Genomic DNA, 25314 nt, shown 5'->3' with positions numbered 1-25314 from the left:
GAAGTGTGAACCTTCCCCGGTGGATTGTGTGGAGGTGTGGGTGTGTGCTTTCAAGCATAAATTGTCATTGGTTGAGCCGGGTAGGAGGGACCAACTCTGAAAGGTGCATTGGCAAAGGAGAGACAGACATTTTCCATGTTTCTCACACAAGTCATTACAATTAAAACTTTAACAGTATGCCTCCACCAACCAGTGCAGTTTCTTTGTACATATCTTTTTCCAGATTTATAGAAGGTCACTCCGACCTCTAACCACTGAAATCAAATCAGTTAATCAGTGAGTCTAAGTGAGCGTCTGTACCAAATCTGAAGAGATTCCCTCAAGCTGATCAGACAAACCGAAAACGCAATTCCTCCGGGCACTGCCAGCGCGGACGCATAAAAAGAGCATATTTGAAAAGTTGAATACTGTACCAGAGAAGAAGCCAGCGTGTACAAAAACAAACAGTATTTATTGGTGTTAAAGCTGAAATCTACACAGGCCTTTGTCATAATCAAGGAGGTGTGAGATTTTGGATTTGGTTTAGCAGAAAATAAAAACAAAAAAAGTTAGGATTTCAATTTGATTGTCAGAGCCATTCCAGCTGGCATCGGAGTGGGTGGATCAGGCCTGCTGGGTGATCATCTTCATCATCTGTAACGCCATTGGTCCCTGGTCTGAGGGAATCTGTCCACAGAGGAGAAGAGTATATGTTGAATTCTCACAGATTGTAAAATTGTTATGATTCGTGTTACTTTGGGGATTTTTTTGTATAGATTCAATTCATTTTGTATCGAGCCAAATAACAGCATACATTATCTCAAGGCGCTTTACATATTAAGATAGAGACCTTCGAACATTACTGGAGAGAGAAGAGAACTCTAACTTAAGGAAGTAACCTGACCAGACTCAATGTGGCAGACATCTGCCTCTAGCAGTTGGGGTGAGCAGAGAACAACAAAGGTAGAGGAGAGGTGGGAGGAAAAGAGGGAAAAGAAGAGTGTTGAAGAACCACAAGGGAGCAAGTGATTTTTTGGAACAATATCCAGGTGCTATGAACTCTTTAATAAATGAACGGGCTTGTGACGGCACTCAAGGATCACTCCCATCCTGTGAATGATCCCCATAGGCTGAGCTGAACATCTGCTCATAGAACAGCAGCAATAGTTAGCAGTTTGGGACACTTGGATTATAGAATAGAACAAGCAACTCTACACATGAAGTTTAAAAACCAAGTAAGAATATAAAAATATAATAATAATCTTTTAATTGGATGACAGTCTGTATATTGCATTTGTACTACATTTGTAGTGTTAGCTTTGCCTTTATATAGCCACGTATATTCTGCACAAACATGTTTTTGTGTTCATGTAATAGTGATTTTTATGCCACCCCAAAATGATCACAGGTTCCATCCTGGCCACCCCACTGAACATTGTTTGGTTCCACTACTGTCAGCATCCTATTGAGACAGGATGTGCCTCATGTTCAGGATATTGCACAGGTGGAAGAAGTTTGTCCCAGAGACTTGTTTTATACAAGGGTCAAATGGCCTGGTCAAACAAAAAAAACCCTATTATGGTGACTATCTGCTCAGACAATGATTTATCAAAGTACAATTAAGTCCCATTTACTTAAAATGGTACCAGAACCAGTTTGTCCTTAAAGGCTGCCTCCTCTGTGACCCCCTTTGATTTATTGCATCATTATCCCCCAAACATTTATGTTTCCCATAATGTCTGCCATCTGCAGCCATTATCTCACCATGTGACCAGCTCTGAGAATCCAATAGAAGGCAAAGTTCTTATAGGTTTTGTAGAAAGCTCCAGTGACGCCTGGGGCGATGGGGTCATCTAGGGGTCTCCACGTCAACTCTTTGAAGCCTGGCAGCCCGCCCCACTTCAGCTGCTTCACCCACAGCTCTTGACCTGAGACGAGAAGTTGATTCGTGAGGCAGATCTGAACGGCTCACACTTACTGGAGCTGAGGACAAGAGAACACTCTGAGCCAGTTACCAATGGTGTCCACGATGAGGTCCAGCTGTCCGTTGTAGACAGTGACGTTGACTCCAGCGATCAGCAGCTGGTTGACGACGTCCACCACCGGCCTCATGAAGTCTCCTGCCATGTGGCTGAACACATCCTCTGCCTGGCCTGGAAACATGGCAGCACAGAAGAAGAAAGAAAGATGGAAACCCTTCTAACGAGGCAGGAAAATCTGAGTCTAGAATGTGCGTTTGAGACATTTAACAAAACCTAAGAGACAGAGTACCTCCCCAGGTGACATTCTGGGGAATGATGCCCAGTTTCTTCCTGATGGGTCCATTCATCAGCTGAGAAAGGGATTGGCTGTGGAGGGGACGAATGTGACGACGGGCCTGCAGAGCTGGTGGAAAGAAGAAACACATCGTTGATAATTAAATAAAAAACTATGACGCAAATAATCCTCGATTCTGTGGTGTGCCGTGCCTTGATAGCAAGGAAACTAACAAAAGAGAGGACAAGAACCTTGACTATCTCCATCCTTTGGACTCTGCAGCAGAGGCAGTCAGTTTTGCAGGGCCTCATGATTCAATTCTATTTTGTTCGATATTTTTGCAGTTTTATCTCTGATGCTGGTTCAGGCTATATGGAAGACATCTGATTCTACAGATCTGAGTGTGTTCCCTATGAAAAGTGTATAAGGGAAACATAAAGGGGGAAAAGTTAACTGAGATTTTGAGAATAAAGTCATAATACTGGTTGGCTGTGGCTCAGGAGGCAGAGCTGGACGTCCACCAACCCCCTAAGTGTTCTTAAGCAACAGGCTGAACCCAAAATGGCCCCTGACAGCTGTGCTGACAGTGTGTGGCTGATGGGTGATAGAGAAAATGCTTCACTTATGCAGGTGTGTGTGAATGGCCAAACTGTTAAGTCAAACGCTTTGAGTGATCATCAAGATGGGAAAAGCTCAATAAATACAGAACATTTACCAACAATATGAGAATCAGGTCACAACATCACGAGAATAAAATTATATGCAAGAGAACGTATATCAGAAGATGAAATTGTTCAGCGTATTAAAATAAGGAAGGTGGAGCATGTTGTTAAGTTATTCTATTTTCACAAATTATAAAATATCTAATCTCTAGTCACATCTGCTCAACATGAACACAAGTAGCAGGGCTTTGACATAATGTGAAAGGAACTGTCCGCACTAGTGATCAACTGCAGTTATCATTGATTACATATATGTGATGTTCAGAGGAGGTTCATAGTTTCTCAAGAATCCAACAACAAAATTTGATGGGTTAAAGCGCAAGTTATCCCTGCTCCTTTTCTTATTCGCTGATAGTAATTGTACATGTTTTCTAGAAATTTGATGACTTTTTCACAATAACTTATGACTAACTCATCAAATAACAACTTTCTTCTTGTAATATCATGACCATTTTCGTTAAATAACATTGCTTTATTCTCATAATATTATGACTTACAACTCAATTTTTGGATAAATGGATCATTTTGACTGCAGCTACTTATCTGGATGTGTCGGACACTTCTTTGCAAAGAGCCTTTGTGGGAGTCGGAACAACTTCTTCCCGTGTTACCAAACCAAGGTAGTTGCTCTTACATTTTAGAATTTGATGAATGGATGTGATCACTTGAAACAACATCTCACCAATGAAGTCCTCTCCCACTGAGGAGCGCACTTTTTCATCCGGGTCCTGGGTGAGGATGTTGTAGAAGTTGACCCCGTTAGTGTTCTGACGAGAAAAAAATAAAATGAAAGCCTGCATGAAACCTCATGACCCCTTCACACAGACTGGTTTGTGAATGTAAATAATTAAAATCCTTTTCCGAGCATAGTCAACACCAAAATGTTAGTGTTGAACTTTAATACAAAGGTGACACACTGACATAATTAATCTCACTCAACATTTTGGCCATTACAGTTTTGTAATCCTCTTGTCCAGCACTGATGTTTAATGCCACACATATGTCCAGTTAATATGATGGTAGGCTGAACATCCATAAGAGAGAATACCAAGACTTGTAGTGGAAGTTAAATATTTTGATGCTTCACTGGACTAAACTAACTTCACTCAAAAAATACACACCTTTGCGTAGCTATCCTTTTATAGACACTACATTGACCTGTATTCATTGTTGACAGTGTAACCATAACCCTAACTAATTAATGCTTAACCCAAACCACACATCTTCCCAGCTAACCTTAACCAGGAGCACAGAAATAATATTTAGCCACATTAGGACCAGGCTTTCACACCCACCCACATCTTAGTAAGGCCACTGATTGGTAAGATGCATTCCTTGAACCCCTACCATGACCTTAACCATCAGAACAAAAATGCCTAACACTAAACCTAAACTGAACCCAATTCTAACCCTAAAACAAATTCTTAACTCTTTGAACGTGGGTCAGATACTCTGGAACAGCCCAAATGTCCTCCCTCCATAAGTTCCAGGCTCAAAAAGGTCAACAAAGATATCTGTACATACACACGTCAGCTCAGTTTGCCACATGTAACTCCAATAGAGTCAAATCTGAAGGATAAGTAAACAGATGATTCACTTGACCACACAAAAGAGTCAGTACTTTTGTTACAAAAGAATAAAGTTGCATATATATATTTTGCCATCCAGCTATTGAATTATCCGTTAGAATGCTCAGAGCTTTGTATTCACTGATAAACACAGTTAACATTTTCCTGCATGTGAAGTGAACATGTTGTATCAAGCAGTGAAGTGTGTAGAGGTATTTCCTGCACCAACCTGCTCCACCACAGTCTCGGCCATAGACCACAGCTCTGTGGCCTTCTGCCACTGCTGCTGCTCCACGGCTTGCTTCACCATCTCCGCTGCACTGCTGACAGCTGCCAGGCCATTGTCATCCAGCAGCGACTGCACAGCAGAGACCACAGCTAGATTAAAAACACAACAGACCCCTTCGCTCCCAAAAACGGGATGATAGCAGACATCTCTAAGAGGGAAAACCCTCTCTCCTGTTAGTTACTTACGGTGGTGTAGAGGTACGGCCCCCACGTCATGACAGAGTCTGTGGATGAAGAGTCTCACAGTGAATGGTTCTCCACAGAAAAGTTAAGATACATGCATGTCACTTTAAGAGGCCCTGATCTAATGTATTATAGAGCAATCGTATATATATTAGGTCTGTCATGTAACACACAAACCTGTGTACACACCTGTGTCAGTATCCCCAAAATGTTAAGTCAATACAAATCAAGTCCATTTAATAGGGTTTTGCTTTTAGCCAAAGTCCAAAGAGAATTTAAGTCTTTCAAAACAATTAAATCATTTTTCATGAGAATACATTGTTCCATTTTATCATTTTTAAGTTGATAATTAGCAGTCCATCACAAGCTGTGGGGAGATGTCCTGCTGTTTGTTGCAGGGTTTATTTTCTGCTCTGCTTTAAAACACAAGCCTTCCTTAGGTTAATGATATTCTCTGGTCTAGTGTGATGGATTTTCTCAATTCTCCGCTCCCTCGCTCTTCAGTGAATTTCACAGAGAGAAATCTATCCGGTAGTGTTGTTACAGACTCCTGGGCCCATTGAATTTAAACATGGGTTTGAAGATAATGGAGAGCCTCAGTAAATTCAACTTGATGCTTAGCAAAATCCCTTAACTCCTGAAAGAAAAAAAAAAAAAAAAAAAAAAAACATACAAGGGTCTTGGTATTGTGTAATATACATGGAATTTGCCAGTTTGGAGCATTGTTACTGTCCCATAATCCAGATGTGCAACATTCCAGGAGTTATTTTCATATGAAACATGAACTAAGGTGCAGGTAAAAAGACCAGACATGTTCCTATGACAGTATCATAATCTACCTCTGATACAGCCAAAAGTACCAGGTCGGGCATTGGTGAGTATGCAAACCTGCCACTGATTTAATAACACATCTTTAGCCTATTGTAGTTTCACCCAGATCACTTCTTTGCCTGTCCAAAACAAAAGCTGTACTTCCACTGGCAAGTATTGTTTGTAGAGCGGCAAAGAAGAAGGTATTTCCAGAAGTGGAAATGTTTCATGCTGGGAGGTCCCACAATAAAAACGCCAACATCTATCATATGCAAGACTTCAGTAGTGAATAATATATATATTTTTTTAAAAGGGTTGAACCTGAGCCAGGCCATACCACAATGATCATCCCTTCCAAACGGGGCTATTATTATACAGCCGTTATTTAAGTGCAATGGAAAGCAGCCAATACTCAAAATTAAGGTTTGGGAATTGGTATGTGGAAGGAAACATTGTAGTGAAACAGCTCTGGTTAAAACTGAATGATACTGACCCAGTGGGGAAATCCACGAGTCCCCAAGTGCCACACCAGCAAAGTTACATTTCACAGTTCCTTGTGCTATGGCCTGGACAGACAAGGGACATGGATTAAAACACAGCACCTGGTGACAAATGTACCTTTTTTCTCTCAATGAGAAACTCATCTAAATTAAAAAGATGGACAGGAAACCATGAAAATACAATAACTACAACCTGAAATGTCAGAGCTATTTACTTTATCTGGCGTTAAGTTTACTTGAACAATATCAGGACTTAACCAAGGGCATTAAAGGAATCTTACTTAAGTAACAAAGAGCACTTGCATGATGCAGTTTTTACCGTAAAGACATTTAATCAATTCCCTCCACATTTAAGTCTCCCGACAATATAGCTTAATATTTTCTTGGACCCAACAACTGAAATATCACATTTAATAACTTTGCGAGCAACCACCATTAAACATAATAATTTGCATCATGCAAGTGCTCTTTATTACTTCCTGAACAGTTTTCAACTAAGTCTTAAAAAAAATCTCAAAATATGTTTATCCTTTCTTCTATACTACAAGGAATATTGATAGGAAAACTACTTAAATGATGAATGGGCAGGCAAAAATACCCTGACCCTACATTTGATAGTTCTCTAACGCTCCCCTGTCAGACTCAAAATGCAGTGGACTCACCTTGGAGAGTTCCAGTGAGATCGCAGCGGCCATCTTTCCCCCATATGACTCAGAGAAGATGTAAAAGGGGATGCTCTGCAGAGAAGAGAATAACCAGCACTTCAAAGAGAGAAAACCTTGGTAGGTACTGAGCAGGTAGTGTAACACTGGTTTAATAGCTTTCTCTCTAAAACAAGTTACTGTGATGTCAATGATAAGATGTCATAGTACATCACTTATTTTATATATATTTTATCTTTTCAAGTTTAAGAGAATCGCACATCAAAAATACTTCAGTCTACATTGCACTTAGGTCCTCAGCAATCAGATGAGCTGTTATTAACAAAAATCAAAAGCCAGACAGATTCATAGTTGGATTCATTCAAGGTGTGTTAAGAGGATTCAAAGTATATTGTGTTTACACTTTTAGCCACAAGCTTCATAGGAAACCAGGTAATACCACTTAAATGCACGCAATCCACACCCATCACTACAGGGAAGCGAAGAGCCGACATACCTGGAAGTCAGTCTTCTCTGAAAAGAAGTGTTTGAGCAGAACTAGCATGTCTGAGGCCACCGTGGCCACATCGGTCGCAAAGCCATCAGGCCCGTCAGTGTAGCTAAAGCCAGTGCCCACAGGGTTGTCTACAAATAACACACTGGCTGCTTGCACCTGGAAGAGATAATACACAGACGAACACTATATAAACATGCTATCATGTCATTTCAACAGTTGGAATACTCTTCCAATACAAGATCTTTAAGTTACAAAGGGAAGAATCCTTTGGATTTGAATTAAGAGTTCAGATAAATATAGACTGTAAGACACAATGCAGGAAATTGCTCAACCAAAGAACACCTCATTGCTCCCTCTTCAATAGTCCAGGGGAATTTACATAATTCTGTATTACATTTAATCTCTGCAGTGTTAAAAAAAAAAAAAAGGCAGCCGTCATACCCAGCTCTGCTTTCTGGGCTCTAGGTTCCGGTTCAAAGGTCCGATCTCCTCAAAGTTCCCAAAGCCACTTCCTGATCCTCCTGGTCCACCCTAAAGACACAAAAACATTATATACAGCTATTAAAGGTTTTGTCGCCTGAAAAAAAAAAAAAATTACAGATTACATTCAGCTGTTTTTAGAAGTAAAAAAACAGCTGTTCGTTACATCAAGTACAGCTGTTTTGCATATCCCCCCTTTGAAGATGACATCCAACTTAAATCTTCAGTGAAGCCTAGTGAGACATTTAGGTTATCTGAGCTTCGTGGTTGTTAAGACAGCTATTCGAGATTGCCCACCATAAACTCTACAACTCAACACTGATAAGACAGAACTTCTGATTGTTGCTTCAGATAAAGTCGTCCCTCTTATTGAAGAGTCCAGGATTTCTTTCCTCAGCCTCTCACTCTAGTCTGTGTAATTCAGGGGTTTTATTCCATCAGTCACTTTCGGTCGACAGCCATTACGAAGCTAATGTCTAAATACCATTTTTTCCACCTGTTGTCTCTCATGCGGAATTAGAGATGCGTATACACATACACACACTTTTGTTTTCTCCTGTATCAACTTCTGCGGTGCCCTTTCCTCCATCAGGAAATCAGCACTCGATCAACAAGCAATTCAAAACTCCGTGCCTAAGGTTAAATTACACTCAGACTGAGCTCCCTTCACTGGCTTCCTGACACATACAAGATTCAGTTTAAAATGCTCACTCATTCACTGCACCTTCATCACCTTTATCATCCCCCTGCTTTGTACTAAACAATCACTGATATCATACTGTGACAGGTGGACTTATATTATACTTTGGATCAAGGGGATCCCACTTATGTGAAGTCATTGGTCCGATTGTTCCTAAGATATAAATACTGGGATGACACTGCTGCATCGGTCGAGGAATACGCTGATAGGAGGAGGAGGAGGAGGAAGCTGAAAATGTAAACAATGAAACTCAACTGATCTCTAAAAGATCTAATTAAACAAAAGACCCCATCGAAATTAGAACACCTTTACGACAAGTTAACTTGACCTATTTTTCATAAATCCATATCCAGTGAGCATGTTAAGACTAATTTGTGGATGTAAAATTCACTAATGTGTTTATTAAAATAAGTGTTATATATACTGTCCATCTCTTTCGCACAACAGAGTCCTCATGGCACTTTGAAAATGTATATAGTGCTTATCTAGCTCATGTGGGGTTGTTGCAGCAGCGCAAATTTGTTTTCTTTGCTCCATTATTAAATTACAGCTCATCAAATGGGTTTTCCAGGCTGGTGGGGAGGGGGGTTTAAGTTAGCCAGTGATACCCACAACGATATCACAATGAATCCTTTAACAACAAGAATGGTTCCATTTTTAAACTTTTGGAAGGTTGGCTCTAAACAGCATCATCGTTAGTTCCTCTTCTGTGGTTAAAAAAAGAAGCACCATTGCAGTGAGTCAGTCAAACTGACCACCACCAGCTTTTTTTAGAGTTACCATGGGATGAGAATCACTCACCCTCCAGTTAGAACATGACTCCTTTCCATTGACATGGTTTTGCTCATTAAATCTCTAATTACCATCGGTACATCCTGTGGGCAGTACTGGTAACGGGTTTCATACCATTATAACATAAAAGGCAGTAGAGTCCAAGATATGAGAAACTAAACCTTTCCCATAATGCAAATTAGTTTAATCTTTTATGAGACCTCCTGGCTGGGAAATGCTCACATCTGCCAAACCCAATACTCCTAAGTTTGCAGCAGCGGCTTCATTATGAATTGTCATCTCAAAGACCAAACTGTCACCTCTTCACTGGCCGAGTCGTGCTCCTCATGCACAGTAGCTTGGTCTTGATGTGTAAAATACAGGCTGAGTGGTATATTACAGCTGCATTGCTAAAAACAAAGATGCAACTTGGACAGGAACAAAAGCAGACGTGGGGTTCGAAACTACACTTTGCTCCTACTCACACAGGTTTGGTTAAAAATTGAGAAATTAAGCACATACATCGTAAAAGGAATCCCATGAACTTGTGCGTTGCAGCCAAAGAGATGCTGCTGTGGTCGTTTAGTGATCAAGTTAAAAGTCAGAATTTGAGGACGTAAGCGTTTCCTACCTGCAGCCACATGACCAGAGGCAGCTCTGTGTATCCGGCAGACTGGCTGTCAGCGTAGTACAGCCACCAGAACATGTGGGCCCCCTCCCTCACCTCCACATAGTTCCAGGCTTCTTTATCTGCCAGGGGGATGGAGAGCCCTGCAGAGGATTCAAGGAGATCTGCTTCGGTCACAGTGTTTCTTACACAGTATAGATCCCTCCATAGAACAGAAAGCAGCTTCTCTGTTAAAAGCCTGAACTATTAAATAGATTAATCCTGAAATGCAGAGTTCTTAGTTCTTAGCTTGTGGTGAATAATTAAAAAAAAACTATAGAAGGGAAAGGAGCTTATAGATGCAGCATTGACAATGAAAGGGGTAAATACAGCAGCAATTTCAACACGGTGGAAAAGATTAATATCCAACATGAATTGAAATGTAAAGAGAGTCAGTGAATGTACTCCTTTACATTTTGTTCCACACAATTCCCTCCTGGGCAGACTTGATTTATTTCTTAAAAATCGATGATACACTAGATTTTATGTAAGAGTTTAGCTTTACTTTTAAATCAAATGCAGTGACTCAGAGAGTGTTTACACCAGCAGTCAGTAAGCTTACACTTTTACATTTTATTAAGCACAGTCAACTGGATCATATACTTTTACCGACTTTCATTTGCTGAATGATTGAGAAATCCCCAAGGCCGCTGGATTTCGATTAGATTCAAGTATCAAACTGATAAGACATAATATATAAAAAATATGAAAATAACCTTGTGCTGACAATTTAACAGCCAATTGATTTGTGATTTAAATTTTTTTTCCATTTGAAGGTTTTTGCTCCAAAGCATTTTATAACTATGTTAAAACATTTAACAATACTTGAAAAGCTGTTAGAGTTCAGACTATACAGACTTAATTTCTGTCTTTTCTTACCCACAAATTATTTCCAGCCACACCATCATGCTCACTCAAAACTATCCTAGTATACACAAAATAGGATCTGAGATTGCGACAAATCCAAGCACGAAAAATGATTTACTATAGATCAGAGGATCGTACGTCAGCAGCTCCACACACACATTTAGATCTTCATTCAAAGTAAACCCGTCCTTGTGTTTAACAGTGCAGGCATTGGAAGAATTGTCTTTTATTAAAATAACTCATTTGACAAACACAAGAAGGCTCTAAAGCTGTTTTCAGTATATGTTGGAGTTAATATATGAAACAGAATTATTTGATTAAATCAACAGGAATTTGCCTTGTTTGTCTATCATTTAAGAAAATTAATAAAAGCACTAAAGGGTTAATGGCCAAAATAAAATTTCTAATCTACTGCTACGTTACAGACTTTCAGGTCTGCTCTCTGTCCCCTGAATCTAAACTAAACCTGGAGAAGCAGCTTTCAGTTTTGTATTCCTCACCGACGTGGAACAAGCTACCAGAGAACCGCAGGTCTGCTGCAAATCTTAGTTCCTCAAATCTGAGCTGAAGACTTTCCGGTTGGTCGCTTTATTAATCAAATATGTCCTCATTTCACTCTTTTTTTTTATTCTCTAACTTTAATTTGTTTTTAAAAGTTGTTTTACTTTGACAAATCGTCTTTATGCCTTTTGTATATCATATAAAGCGTTTTGAATATGCCATATAAACAATCCTGTCTTGCCTATAGATGCATGGTCATGTGTGGTTTTATAGATTTTTTATCTCAGATGAGGATGAAGCCTTGATGTGTGATCTCTGTCTCCTAACACCTCCTCAGCCTCAGAAGGAAGAACAGCTGGCAGCCATCATGTTAGCTCTACAGTAACATAGAGCACTACTCTTCTATGAGTCTAGAAAGGAAAACCCAGAGTTTCCTTCATTTGCAGGTGAACTAACCAGTCTATGGAACTGGTCACGGCCGTGCCCCGCTGGGAGCAGCTCGTGTAGATGACTGAGCTCAAACTAAACGTTCCGCATTCAGCGGAGTCAGCAAACGTGAACCATAGACGTGAACACTGGATTTCTCAGTTTACTCGTAAAAAAACATACATGTGATTTCCGGGGGCTGCTGCGCATGGAAGTGACCGATCCTACCTTTAGTGACGAGGCCGGTGAGGAGCAGCAACGAGAGGGTACACGGTGGGACCATTGTTGAAGTGTGTGTGTGTGTTTGTAGCTCTGTGCAGCTTTATGACCAGGAGAAATCATGTGACCAAACCATAGTCTATGGACCAAACCCGTCAGCTGATCGATGTCTGCTCCGCCCCCTCCTTTTCCCTCTGCCTACAGTTTGAAAATGAACTTTTACTTATTTATTATCATTAGTAGTTTGATTTTTTAAACTTGGCATAATCTAAATAATATATGAAACAAGACATGGTAACAATAGCAGGTTGCAGAGTATATTATACAGCACACACATACACTCAAAACACAGAAACAAAACCCAAAGAAAGGGACAGGGGATACTCGTAGAGAGAGTGTGCTTTTTTGAAGATGGCAACATTTTCGAATTTTGTTTAGCTTTTTCCATTAATGCTGGATCAACACCAAACAGTGTAATCTTTGATATGTTGATACATGCCTTAAGGTTTGTATGTGTCCCCTTTGTTTAAAAAAGGTTATCACCAGCATGAAAATCTAACAAATGAATACATTAAAAAAAACTGTGACTTTAAACTTTCACAAACAGTGTTTCCTGGTTTTAACCAGTTGCTGTTGTTTTCCAATATTCTGAAAGCACTCCAACCCAGCAGAGGGCAGTGTTGGGAATTAGTTAAAGAGAACGATGGTAAGGTGAAATGACGACTTCCTGTAAGCGTCAAAACCATCAAAATAAAAGGTGACATTTTTTTAGGTAACACAAATTATTTGCGCAAAAACATCACATTCATCGCCATAATATTGAAATAAAGGAACTGAAATGTTTATAAAATATATATATCCTATAAAATATAGGACTGGATATATCATATCAAAAATATTCTCCTTACTACATTGATGACTGCAGGGCTATAGATCCCCTTACAGATTTGTGGTTGTAATTCTGCACGGTGAGTTACCCTATATACCAGTCCTGCTATTTATTAGGAACACGTTGTAGCTGAATGGTTTGATAAGGTAGTTTCCTGCTTCTCCAGGCTGACTTAAGCTTTTAAAAACAGGAGGACCATAAGAGGGCATATAAACATTGTAGCTGCATCCACACAAAATTAGCGTGATTTAAACATCAACAACGCACTAGTAGTTGCAAATTAAGATACAACATGATATAATAAGATAAAATATGATGCGATGAAGTAAGATAAAATAAGATATGATACGATATAATAAGACAATACTCTATTATACAATACAATTGGGGAGTTGGCTCTCTTGCAGAATCAAAAAGGACAGGCAAAAAATAGACATCAGTAATGGTACTAAATAAGTAAACATTCAATATGAATGCAAGAAAATATAAAAATTTAAATAGAACATAAATAATACACATTGTAAACAGAATATATACAGGGTGAAGAGAATATAAACCCTGAAACAGGATTTGTATATTAGCCGTTATATTGCATTTTATTTAGCATTATCATTATTATTGATTACATTTTGTTATAAACTTGATGATTTTATTTTAAATTAACAAAAATAATTTTAATAATAATGATAACAGTATATTCCTTGCTGATACTTTTTGAGTTTGAAGAAACTGTGTGACAGTGGCCTAGGGAAAGATACTGTGTTCCATATCATCGGTCAATGCCAGATAATGATGATATGCGCAGCAGGATGAAGTGTGCGGCAGGATGATGTGCGCCACAGGAGAAAGTGAGCCACAGGACAATGTGCGCTGCACGATGATGTGCGCTGCAGGATGAAGTGCGCCGCAGGATGATGTGCCCTCACGATGATGTGCGCTGCAGGACAATGTGCGCTGCAGGAAGATGTGCGCTGCAGGATGATGTGCGCTGCAGGATGATGTGAGCTGCAGGATGATGTGCACCGCATGATGATGTGCGCTGCACGATGATGTTCGCTGCAGGACGATGTGCGCCGCAGGATGATGTGCGCTGCACGATGATGTTCGCTGCAGGACAATGTGCGCCGCAGGATGAAGTGCGCCACAGGACGATGTGCCAGGACGATGTGCTGGCAAGATGATGTGCACCGCAGGACTATGTGAGCTGGAGGACGTTCGCCGATGTGCACCCCATGATGATGTGCTCGGCAGGATGATGTGCGCCATAGGATGATGTGCGCAGCAGAATGATGTGTGCGGCAGGATGATGTGCACCGCACAATGATGTGCTCCGAAGGATGAAGTGCGCCACAGGATGATGTGCGCTGCAGGATGATATGCTCGGCAGGATAATGTGAGCCGCAGAATGATGTGCGCCGCAAGACGATGTGCGCTGCAGGATGAAGTGCGCCTCAGAATGATATGCACCGCACGATGATGTGCGCCACAGGATGATGTGCGCAGCAGAATGATGTGCGCAGGATGATGTACGCCAGGATGATGTGCACCAAACAATGATGTGTGGTGATGAGGATATGCGCCGCAGGATGAAGTGTGAGGCAGGATGATGTGCTCGGCAGGATGATGTGCGCCACAGGATGAAATGAGCCACAGGATGATGCGCACTGCACGATGATGTGCGCCGCAGGATGAAGTGCACCGCAGGATGATGTCCACGGCAAGATGATGTGCGCTGCACTATGATGTGCGCTGCACAATGATGTGCGCCAAAGGATGAAGTGCGCCATAGGACGATGTGCGCCCCAGGATGATGTGCGCTGCAGGACAATGTGTGCTGCAGGACGATGTGCGCAGATGTGCGCTGCAGGACGATGTGCGACGATGTGTGCCGATGTGAGCTGCAGGATGATGTGCGTGGCAGGACGATGTGCACCGCATGATGATGTGCGCTGCACAATGATGTGCGCCAAAGGATGAAGTGCGCCATAGGACGATTTGCGCCCCAGGATGATGTGCGCTGCAGGATAATGTGCGGTGATGACATATGAGAAGCAGGATGACGTGTGGTGATGATGATATGCACCTCAGGACGATGTGTGCTGCAGGACGATGTGCGCCGATATGCGCCCCATGATGATGTGCGCTGCAGGATGATGTGCTCGGCAGGATGATGTGCGCTGCAGGATGATGTGCGCTGCAGGATGATGTGCGCCACAGAATGATGTGCGCCACAGGATGATGTGTGCCGCAGGATGATGTGCATCGCAGGATGATGTGCATCGCAGGAGCATGTGCGCTGCACGATGATCTGCGCTGCAGGACGATGTGCGCCACAGAATAAAGTGCACCGCACCATGATGTGCACCTAACGCCGGGTTCACACCAGACGCGGAAGCGACACCGATGCGAGGCGTGAGAGCTAATCCCTAGCGCGCCAGCGCTTGGCTGTTCACACCGGGCGCGGTAGCGACGCCGAAGCGCCGCTGTTATCAGCCTGCAGTAAAAACGGCATTTAATAATTTTTTTCAAGCATATACTTACTTGTTGCTCCAAAATTAACTGCAACAGCGTCCCAACATGTGTCATTTTTAGTGTTGTCTTTATACAACATGTTCCGAGGATCATACAACTCACTGTACTTCTCCACTTCAATTATTAATTTAATGTCATCGATGTTGAAGAACTTCTCAGCTGTTTGCTCCGTTAAATGTCTGGTGTCGAGGGTAAATTACGTATGCTCCACTCAAACCTATGTGGAGAATACGTAGCCCCCCCCCCCCCCCCCTCTCTTTTTATCTTTGTGACTGCTTGTGTGGCTGTAGTGGATGGGCAGAGGGGGACATTTAATAATGTGGTCGGTAAAAGTGGTAAAATTAAAACTCCAGGACTACAGAAGGGGACTTCAAAGTATGGGATGCATATTTGATCATTTATATCATATAAAATATATCGTCAATATCGTTTAAAATCATTTTTCAGTGTGTTTCCTGTCGCGATACGCCCGCGTCAAGCGGGAAAAAATAGACACGACGCCGAAACGATCGCTGCACGCGCGAGGCAGCCGCGGCGCAACGCTACGCTTCAGCGTCCGGTGGGTTCAGCACAACGATTTAACATGGGAGTGGATGGGAGCCAGAGGATTGGCGCTGCGCTTACGCCTCGCTTCGGCGTCGCTTCCGCATCCGGTGTGAACCCGGCGTAAGCATGAAGTGCGCCGTAGGACGCTGCAGGATGACACTGATTTGCGCCCCAGTATGATGTGCGCCACAGGATGATGTGCGGGGATGATGTGCGCTGCAGGATGATGTGCGCCACAGGATGATGTGCGCTGCACGATGATGTGCGCTGCAGGATGATGTGCACCGCAGATGATGCGCTGCAGGATGATGCACGATGATATGCAGTGTTGATGTGCAGCGCAGGATGATGTGCAGGGCAGGATGATGTGCGCTGCACGATGATGCCGCAGGATGATGTGTCAATGATGTACAGTGATGATGATATGCACAGCAGGATTATGTGCGCAGCATGATGATGTGCGGTGCTGATGTGGGCCGCAGGATGATGTGCGCCATGATGATGTGCGCCACAAGATGATGTGCACTGCACATGATGGGCGCAGCAGGATGAAGTGTGCCGCAGGATGATGTGTGCCGCACGCAGGGCCGGCCCTAGCACATTTGGCGCTCTAGGCAAGCTTCACTCCTGGCGCCCCCACGAAAACTTATCATAAAATTATTTCTTTCTTCGTCGAAGTTGCTTGGACACACACACTCTAACCATAAGCCTCAATGTGCTAGCATGTTCTGACAACACCAAGGAGGTTCGTACCTCGATTTTTGCCTCATTTTACCCTAATGTTAGATAAAAAAATTTAATGTCAAAGTATTGGTTGGAGATATATGTTATGGGTCCCAAAATTGATACCACAGCAACAAAGTATATCTGTAGAATACAGCAGGAATGCAGCAGCAGTAACGAAACGGAGCCTTCAGTTCCACATCCAGACTGCATCTTATTCAAATTAAACACAATTTCAAGTACAAACATTTCTTTGAGTGTAACTGCATTTTTAAGTGCATAAAACATACATTCAATTATTATGGTGTCTCTTTTCTCCAAACATCTTAATATACATCATCACTCGTAAAGAAATATAAACATTTATAATATAGACCTATTGAACATTAGCTTATAACTGGTATTTATAAGGCAAAATAATAGTACATGAATTACAGAGTCTGTGTGTGTCGGAGCTGAACTACACACTGTAAAGTAAACAATTTACTATCGCGACCCGCCTGCAAGACGACGTGCAGGTAAAATAAACACCTATACAGGCGAATGTAACTCCGCCCACCTAGTGCGGGAGTGTCTCCCCTCACTGCCCTGCGGAGTTTCTAAGTTTCACCAGTCTAACTCTAAGTAGACAATCAAAACAACATCAACACGTCTCAATGACACCCGTGGTGATCAAGTGAAGCTTTAGGAGCTAACGTAGGTGACTCTCACCCACTACTAACCTGTAGAGTACAGGATGAATGCAGCAGCAGTAACGACACGGAGCATTAACTTCCTCATCCAGACTGCATCTGACAGTACGGGGTGCAACTGCTCCAGTGCCAAACGTTCCACATGAGTGCTGCTGTCATTTACTGATTTCTCTAATGAAACTACTTAAATTACTGTTAAAGTAGTTAAATACAATATTTTACCATACCACATATAGAAGGGGGCGCAAAAAACTCTACCTAGCAAAAAAAAAAATATTTTATTTTATTTTTTGCTCGGCGCAGTTTTTGGCGCCCCCCTCTGAGTGGCGCCCTAGGCAACCGCCTATGTCGCCTGTAGGAAAGACCGGCCCTGGCCGCACGATGATGTGCGCCAAAGGATGAAGTGCGCCATAGGAGGATGTGCCCACACGATGATGTGCACCGCAGGACAATGTGTGCTGCAGGATGATGTGCGACGATGATGTGCGCCAAAGGATGAAGTGCGCCATAGGAGGATGTGCCCACACGATGATGTGCGCTGCAGGACAATGTGTGCTGCAGGATGATGTGCGCCGATGTGTGCCCCAGGATGATGTGCGCTGCAGGATGATGTGCTCCGCAGGATGATGTGTGCCAAAGGATGATGTGCGCCGCAAAATGATGTGCACCGCAGGATGATGTGCGGTGATGATGATATGCGCAGCAGGATGAAGTGTGCTGCAAGATGATGTGCGCCACAGGATGATGTACGCTGCCGATGATGTGTGCTGCAGAATGATGTGCACTGCACTGTGTTGCCTCGCAGGATGATGCAGGATGATGTGCAGTGATGATGTGCGGCGCAGGATGATGTGCGGGGCAGGATGATGTGCGCTGCACGATGATGTGCGCTGCACGATGATGTGCGCCTCACAATGATGCCGCAGGATGATGTGCGCCGCACAATGATGTGCGGTGATGATGTGCGCCGGATGATGTCTGCCGCAAGATGATGTGCATGGCAAGATAATGTGCAGTGATGATGTGCGCCATCATCCTGCGGTGCGCATCATCCTGCAGCGCACATCATCCTTTGGGGCACTTCATCCTGCAGCACACATTATTGTGAGTTGCACATGATCCTGTGGCGTACTTCATCCTGCAGCGCACATCATCCTGCGCGCACATCATCTTGCAGCGCACATCATAGAGTCGCAAGATACGCCAGAGTATCTGTTTTGGACAATTTTGCTGGATCATTTTGCCGGTCCCAAGACCGGATAAAGGAGGAGGGCTGGACGTAGAGCTAGCAGTTCCACCCCACATAACAGCCTTTTGATTAAATTTGATATTCTAACTTTTAAAAATACAGGACAAGCTATAGATACAGCATTAAAGTCATGAAGTTATTTTGAGAAGTGATGGCCTACTTTAATGGCAAGATAAAAAAAGAATCAACAGACGAATACGGAAGCGTATTGAATTCACTTTTATTTTTTATTTCTTTGGGCATTTATCTTGTAATTTCCATGTGCATGTAATACGCTTCTGTAGAAGAAAGCTCATATCTAGTTCTAAAAATATAGGGTGTTTTTTTCTCACTTTCTGTACGTCCTATAGCGACCATTACATTATGCAAATTAGGCGATGACGTCATCCTCGTTGAGGACATTAACTGCAGAACGTTACGTAATTTCACGTCAGTCTCCAAAACACCGGAAAGTCTCCAATATCACCAGAAAAAGTCGCTAGAATTGTCGCTAGTAGCTTTTGACTTTTTAAATATGAAGTATCGTTTGAGTTTAGTTAAAGAAACTGGTTTAATGAAGATGTTTTAAGTTTAAGTTATGGTTGTTTGTTTATGTATTTCTGCAGACCCAACACTCTGACCCACACTCCAGCATGGTAGGTGGCGGTAAAGCACATTTAACCTCAGGGGCCACCCACGAGTAAACAACAAAAAGAAGAATAGTGAGGTGTTACAGTTTTCAGGTGACTGTATGTTTAAAGGTTGAGGAGGAGAATTAAAACGGGGGCTGCTAAATCCCTCACGGGTCAACGCTCTTGTTGTGAAAAACCTGACCGGAAAAGCAGTCCTTTCTGTTTCCGTTGGAGCACCGGTGTAGAGTGCGGCGTGTGTTCGGTGTGCGTCATGGATGCCAACAGCAGCAGTTTCATCCGCGTGCGCCTGCTGTTCGACTACCCGCCGCCGGCCGTGGTCCACTGCCGCATGTGCTGGCTGCTCGTGGACCTGAAGGCGTGTCGTGTGGTGGCCGATCTGGAGAGCGTCATCAGGGACAAGTTCGAGCTGAGCTCCGGAAGCATCCTGAGCCTCTTCGTGGACGACTGCTATCTGCCGCACACCGAGCACATCTTCGTGGTGCGGGACAACGACAGCGTCAGGTGCGTGTGTGTTTGTTTGCATCTGCAAACGGAATATAAAATAATGCTAGTGATGTTTTCACTATGCATTATCTGCTAAATTGTTCAAATCGTTGTTTTCTTTACACTAGAATGGGACCTTTATATTTACTCCAGGAGCAGGTCCTCTACGTAGTCTGCAAGTTTTTTTTTTACAGTAGCCCAAACTGGACAAACACCATATGAATAAACTTAAGGACCCAAAGGTTCTCTTTCATGTTTGGAAGGGGAGGTTGAGGTTAAGGGTATTCAGCTGCAGCATTCACCTTCACCACTAGATATCTATAAATCACACACTCCTGAACCTTTAACACTTTTATGGTGTCAGGGAATTTGTTACTTACACACACTCTTATAACTTTTGAAAGTGGTGTACGACCTGATCTGTGCTTCACAGGTGGTCGACCTGTTCGGTCCGAAGGCGTCTGCAGGAAAGCTTTAGATACTCTCCCATCTGGAATAATACGGGAATGCTTCTATTTTACTTTAAATGTAAAATATTTGCTTTGCCTTTTAAAACTGTTTCTTCTTTTCCAGAGTAAAGGTTGACTCTCTGCCCCAGGTGAACGGGCACAGCAGCTCTCCAACTACATCAAGTAAAAAGTGTAAAAAGAGACAGAGACCCAAAGAGGACCATGGGCCTGAAGGACCTGAAGTGAGTGTGGACTTGAAGGAAAAAAAGAGGAAAAAGCGCAGCGAGGAGAGTGTGGAGGCGGACACTAAACCAGCTTCCGGTGACAAGAGGAGTAAGAAGTCAGAGGAAAAGCATGCAGAGAAAAAGAAGACGAAGAAGAAGGCCAAGGAAAAGAGCCCCGCTGCCCCCCCCAAAGCATCTCCATCTACCAAACAAGCATCATCTAGTGTTGAGCAGCCAGTTAAAAGAACCAAGAAGGCCCCAGAAGCACAAGTAAAAATACAAAGCAAGAAGCCCACCGTCTCTTCTTCAGATTCCAGTAGCAGCAGTAGTGAGGAAGATGAAGCTCCCAAAAGACCACCTGCTCCAAAACAGGCCCCCAAAACACCCTCGTCTACCTCTGCTAGTTCCAAGGTACCTCCAGTCGTTAAACCCACCCCCAAAAAATCTCAACGTGCCTCGTCATCGTCTTCAGAAATGGATTCTTCCTCTGATGAAGGCCCCAGGGTTAAGAAAGTCCCAGCAAAAAACAAAACTTTAACCCCTTCATCTCCAAAAAGCAGAATAAACGACACCTCAAAATCTCAGCCGGCTTCTTCCACACTGCGGTCCACAAACTGTGCACAGACTAGCAGCCCGGCCCGGCCTCCTGTTGGCAAAGTCGCGGAGCCTCGTAGCTCCGACGGAGAAGAGGAGATCGAGCTGGTTATCCGAAAACCGATGCTGCCTCCGGGGTTCGGTGTGGGGGGTCTGCGGTCACCTTGGAGAGGCTCCACCCGGGGACAAAGCGGTCGTGGGGATCATGGGGGAAGGGGTAGAGGCAGAGGTCAGGCTGGCAGCTTCGAGTTCAGCTCTAATGGATCCAGGGAGCCAAGCTACCAGACTGATTCACTGAGCAACAAGTCAGTGGTCATCCAGGTTTGTTTGCATGTGTACGCACCCCCCTATACAGCTGTAGCCCTGTTCTGACGACATGAACTTTCCCCTGGAACCATGAATCTTTGCAGGGACTCCTTGTGTTTCCACGGCAGAGATCACAGTCTTAGGAAATCATTTTACCCCAAAAAAGTTCCTGCAGGGGGCATAGTCGTATGAAAACACTGAAACTCTTGGGGTGGAGATTGCAGTGCTGATTGTTTCAGTCCTCCACCATTTAATTTCAGCCAGCATTTTTATAAACCTGTAGCTACGTACCCTTTTTCTTGTTAGGGTATTTTCAATATGTTTGGTTCAATAGTGCTCCTCTCGTATCCAGTGTGATTCTACAAAAGAACATTTGCAAGGCAGTAAACAACGAGCAACATGGTTTAAATCTCCATGTTTATTTTGGTGGTAATATTGTGGACTGAAGTAGAACAGCTCAGGAGGTCTCCCATGGCCTTTAGATCACTATGGAAACAAAGGAAGAGGAAAGATCTGTAGGAATCTTTATACTACATCCACATTGTTACGTTATTGTTTTTCAAAAACATCAACCTCACAACATACACCTAACGTTTTCACTACCCCGGAGATATAGAGCTGATTAAATGGAGAAGTGTGGAAATGCTGTTGTCCACTTTTTTTAGATTGAAAACTTTTACTATAACTCCAGGTACAGTGTTTCAACTGGTGAAGAAATGTGAGCTTTACAGGTTGTCCCTAATTGTAGTTGCTAAGTGATGATTGGACAAGCACTATTCAAGGGAGGGTTTTGGCAACAATTTAGTTACATTAATGAAATCCCAGAATACACAAGTCTTCCCTCTGTCACATTATTTTATCATTGGCAGAACAATTCCAAACAGCCAATGTTCCACATGTCATTGTATTACCTGTCCATTCTGAAATACTAGAAGGGATCAGGATCAATAACCTGTAGGTCTCCTGCATGTGTCTGTTTGCAGAATGGAGTGGAGCCTGGCCCCAAACAGGACTACAGCTCTTTGCCCCTGCTGGCTGCCCCCCCTCAGGTGGGGCAGAGGATCGCCTTCAAGGTAGGTCTGCTTTCATCTCAGAAACAGTCAGCTGGGGAAGTAGAGCTTGAGTTATAGTAATAATCAAAAACTTCAACAAGTGTACATTTTGATTTGAAAAAAGACAGACAAAGCCAAGTCAAGAGTTTTTCTTGGATTTAGAGTAAACCAAAGCTGGTTCATGAACACAGACACTGAAACAGGATCAGAAAGCAGCTGTTATTATAATAATAATAATAATATCATACATTGTTCTCCCCCTGTGTCCTAGCACTTTGTCTGTTTGTCTATGATCTTCCAGAGAAACTGAATTAACTTAATTCTGCCGCTTAGGACAGTGAGAAAAAAATTCTAACGTATGACAGTAACTGACAGAAAGTCAGACACTGTACACTAGCAAAGAACATATCACTGACTCCAGGTACTCTGCATCTGCACACAGCACAACAGTGAGCATCAGCGGACTGTCTCAGCAGAGTGTCTAAGCCATGAAAGTGAAAGTCAGGGCAGAATAAGGGTTGATGGTCTTAGAGATGTGATAGCACCACTCCTGTTTACACTGGCTCCCAATATTTGTTTTAGTTCATGTGAAGATTTTACTGATGACTTTAAGGCTCTTCATTGCCTATCTCAACTTTTAGTACAGCACTCACCAGCTCATACCTTGATCACCAGGCAGAGGCCTTCTGTCTCTCCCAGACTCCTGAGTGGAAATTCAAGAGGACAGAACTTTTGCCGTGATAATGATTTATGATGTGGTGGTTATGACAATAAATGCAGGTTGTGAACCATGTCATGGCGCTTCTTTCATCGTGACACGGATCACATCATTCAATTTAAAAGCGCAGTGTTAATAGATTTAGTTAAAGACTGAAATGTAAAGACTGTAGCTAATTGTGGGGTTATCCGTGTCTGTGTGTGTTCACAGCTGCTGGAGCTTGGTGAGAACTATGCACCAGAAATATCAGAATATAAGGTGAGTGTAATCCTATCTACTTCAATAATCTAATATGACTGATGTCAGAAAGTAGGTAGACAGGACTTGACCGTTTCAACCATGTTACTGTGCATTTTAGGAGGGAAAGATTGTGAGCTTCGACCTAACAACCAAACAGATTGAGCTGCAGCTCCTTCATGCCTCTCAAGGTAGGAGTAATTTCACCACTGACACAATATTTATTAATATTATTATTTTTTTTTTTAAATGCCAAGTTTAAAAGTAATAATCCATTGTGTGAAAGACTGGTTTCACTACCAACATTTTCTGGGAAAAACATAAATTGAAAAACTCGAATTTCAAAAAGGTACTGGTGGAATCCGATTTAGATGAATTCCTGTTCTAATGCTCTCCTTTCTTCACTTTCTGCATCTCTCTCAGCTCCTGTAGAACCCGGAAAGTTTGACCTGGTCTATCAGAACGCTGATGGCTCGGAGAGTGTAGAGTACGCTGTGTCCAGAGGTGCTTGGGTAAGCCTTAGCAATGTAGCTACAATTACAATGACACAGGCTGTTTGCACAAGCAGTTCATAGCCCTTTTCTTCTGAGTCAGCTCATTCACACATCATCCAATCAGTAGAAAGGTGGAATTGGTTAAAATCTGCTATATATTCAGAAGGATTAAGCTGTTGTCATTCGGGCTATGTTTGCGATGATATGTTTGAATCCTTGTTTAATCTTAGGTTAACCAGCGTCTTTTCTTCCCCTCCGCAGGTGACAGAACGCTGGGATTCCCTACTGGAACCGAGGCTGATCATTTAAATCCGACAAGTTTTTACATTCACCTGATCCTGCAGGAAGGATACGCCTTTTTAACTCATTTACATTATGTAAAATTCAAATTGGGCTCCTAGGTTAAATCTGGAGTAAATTCTCATTACATATTTTAGCTAAACGGTATTATACAAGAAAGGAAGTGAATGATTAAATTCCCCCCCCCCCCCTTTTTTTAACTGTTGCATTTAAATCTTGTTCAGATATAAAATCCAGTTATTTGAAAATGTAGTGGGAATAACAGATTGTTTCCAGGGCTGGGACACACTGGATTTGTTTTTTATACAATGATGTGACGGTGGATATCAGTCTTGTTTAAAGTGTTTTCTAATAAAAAATGTAATAAAAACTACATTTAATTTTTTTCTTGAGGAGTAAATGATTATTTAATCAATCAAAAAGAAAAAAGGTTAGTTGAAAAAGTGGAAATGATAAAGATACAAAATAGTCATAGTAGGTCAAGGGATGCAGAACATTTCAAAAGTCTGGGTTATGAGATTATACGTTTGACAAGTTATGTAATATCCTTTTTTTTAAATTTTATCAAATAGAATTTTTAAAGTCTTGTGCTGTATCTTAAATTGGTATTTTTTTAGACAGTAATTGTAATGTTGTTGCACTTAATATGTAAGACATCAACACACTTCAGTGTTTTATGCTAACATGAAGTTATACAGATGACATGCACCTTTGGATGACAGTCAAAATTACAACATTAGAGTGACTAGGACTCTAAACATTGTTTCATCTAAAAACTCATGTCTAAGTAAGTTGTGGTCTGGAGTGAACCTATTGTGGCCCATGCGAGAAATTATGAATATGGTCCTAATAGCACAACAGAAATTAAGGGCACCTTTGGTTGACGTGGTTGTGCTGTGGCCCAGATCTGGCAAACAGGAGCTGATCCTGATTGTGGTCGCAGCTGATCATGGACTATGATAACACTGCTTGATATACATGTGGCTCTCTCTGAGGTTTCTATGTAGTCTCCCCTGTTAATGGGTTTTCTTCAGTAGATTTTCCTTACTCTTGTTGAGGGTTAAAGGGATAGTTCACCGATATATGAAAATGTACTCAT

At 42.4% G+C, this 25314-nt stretch overlaps 2 protein-coding genes across 2 annotated transcripts; one reads left to right on the top strand and one right to left on the bottom strand.

Annotated features, from left to right (window-relative positions):
* Positions 1-432: 432 nt before the first annotated feature.
* Positions 433-12227, bottom strand: scpep1 (serine carboxypeptidase 1). The gene is made up of 13 exons (XM_062408598.1): positions 12105-12227; positions 10047-10186; positions 7906-7995; positions 7465-7620; positions 6969-7043; positions 6300-6372; positions 5000-5037; positions 4755-4883; positions 3640-3724; positions 2251-2364; positions 1995-2132; positions 1744-1907; positions 433-666 (listed from the first exon to the last, which is right to left on the bottom strand). Exons 1-13 carry the CDS (start codon positions 12157-12159, stop codon positions 604-606), a joined length of 1320 nt encoding a protein of 439 aa, XP_062264582.1. The 5' UTR covers positions 12160-12227; the 3' UTR covers positions 433-603.
* Positions 12228-19335: 7108 nt separating this feature from the next.
* coil (coilin p80) lies at positions 19336-24601 on the top strand. The gene is made up of 7 exons (XM_062408886.1): positions 19336-19859; positions 20415-21429; positions 22398-22487; positions 23395-23442; positions 23543-23612; positions 23845-23933; positions 24177-24601. Exons 1-7 carry the CDS (start codon positions 19609-19611, stop codon positions 24222-24224), a joined length of 1611 nt encoding a protein of 536 aa, XP_062264870.1. The 5' UTR covers positions 19336-19608; the 3' UTR covers positions 24225-24601.
* The last annotated feature ends 713 nt before the right edge of the window (positions 24602-25314 follow it).

The sequence above is a fragment of the Platichthys flesus genome, chromosome 16, assembly GCF_949316205.1.
Source record: "Platichthys flesus chromosome 16, fPlaFle2.1, whole genome shotgun sequence".
Lineage (NCBI taxonomy): Eukaryota > Metazoa > Chordata > Actinopteri > Pleuronectiformes > Pleuronectidae > Platichthys > Platichthys flesus.
The sequence above is the reverse complement of the archived record's forward strand: the minus strand, read 5'-3'. Positions and strand labels throughout refer to the sequence as shown.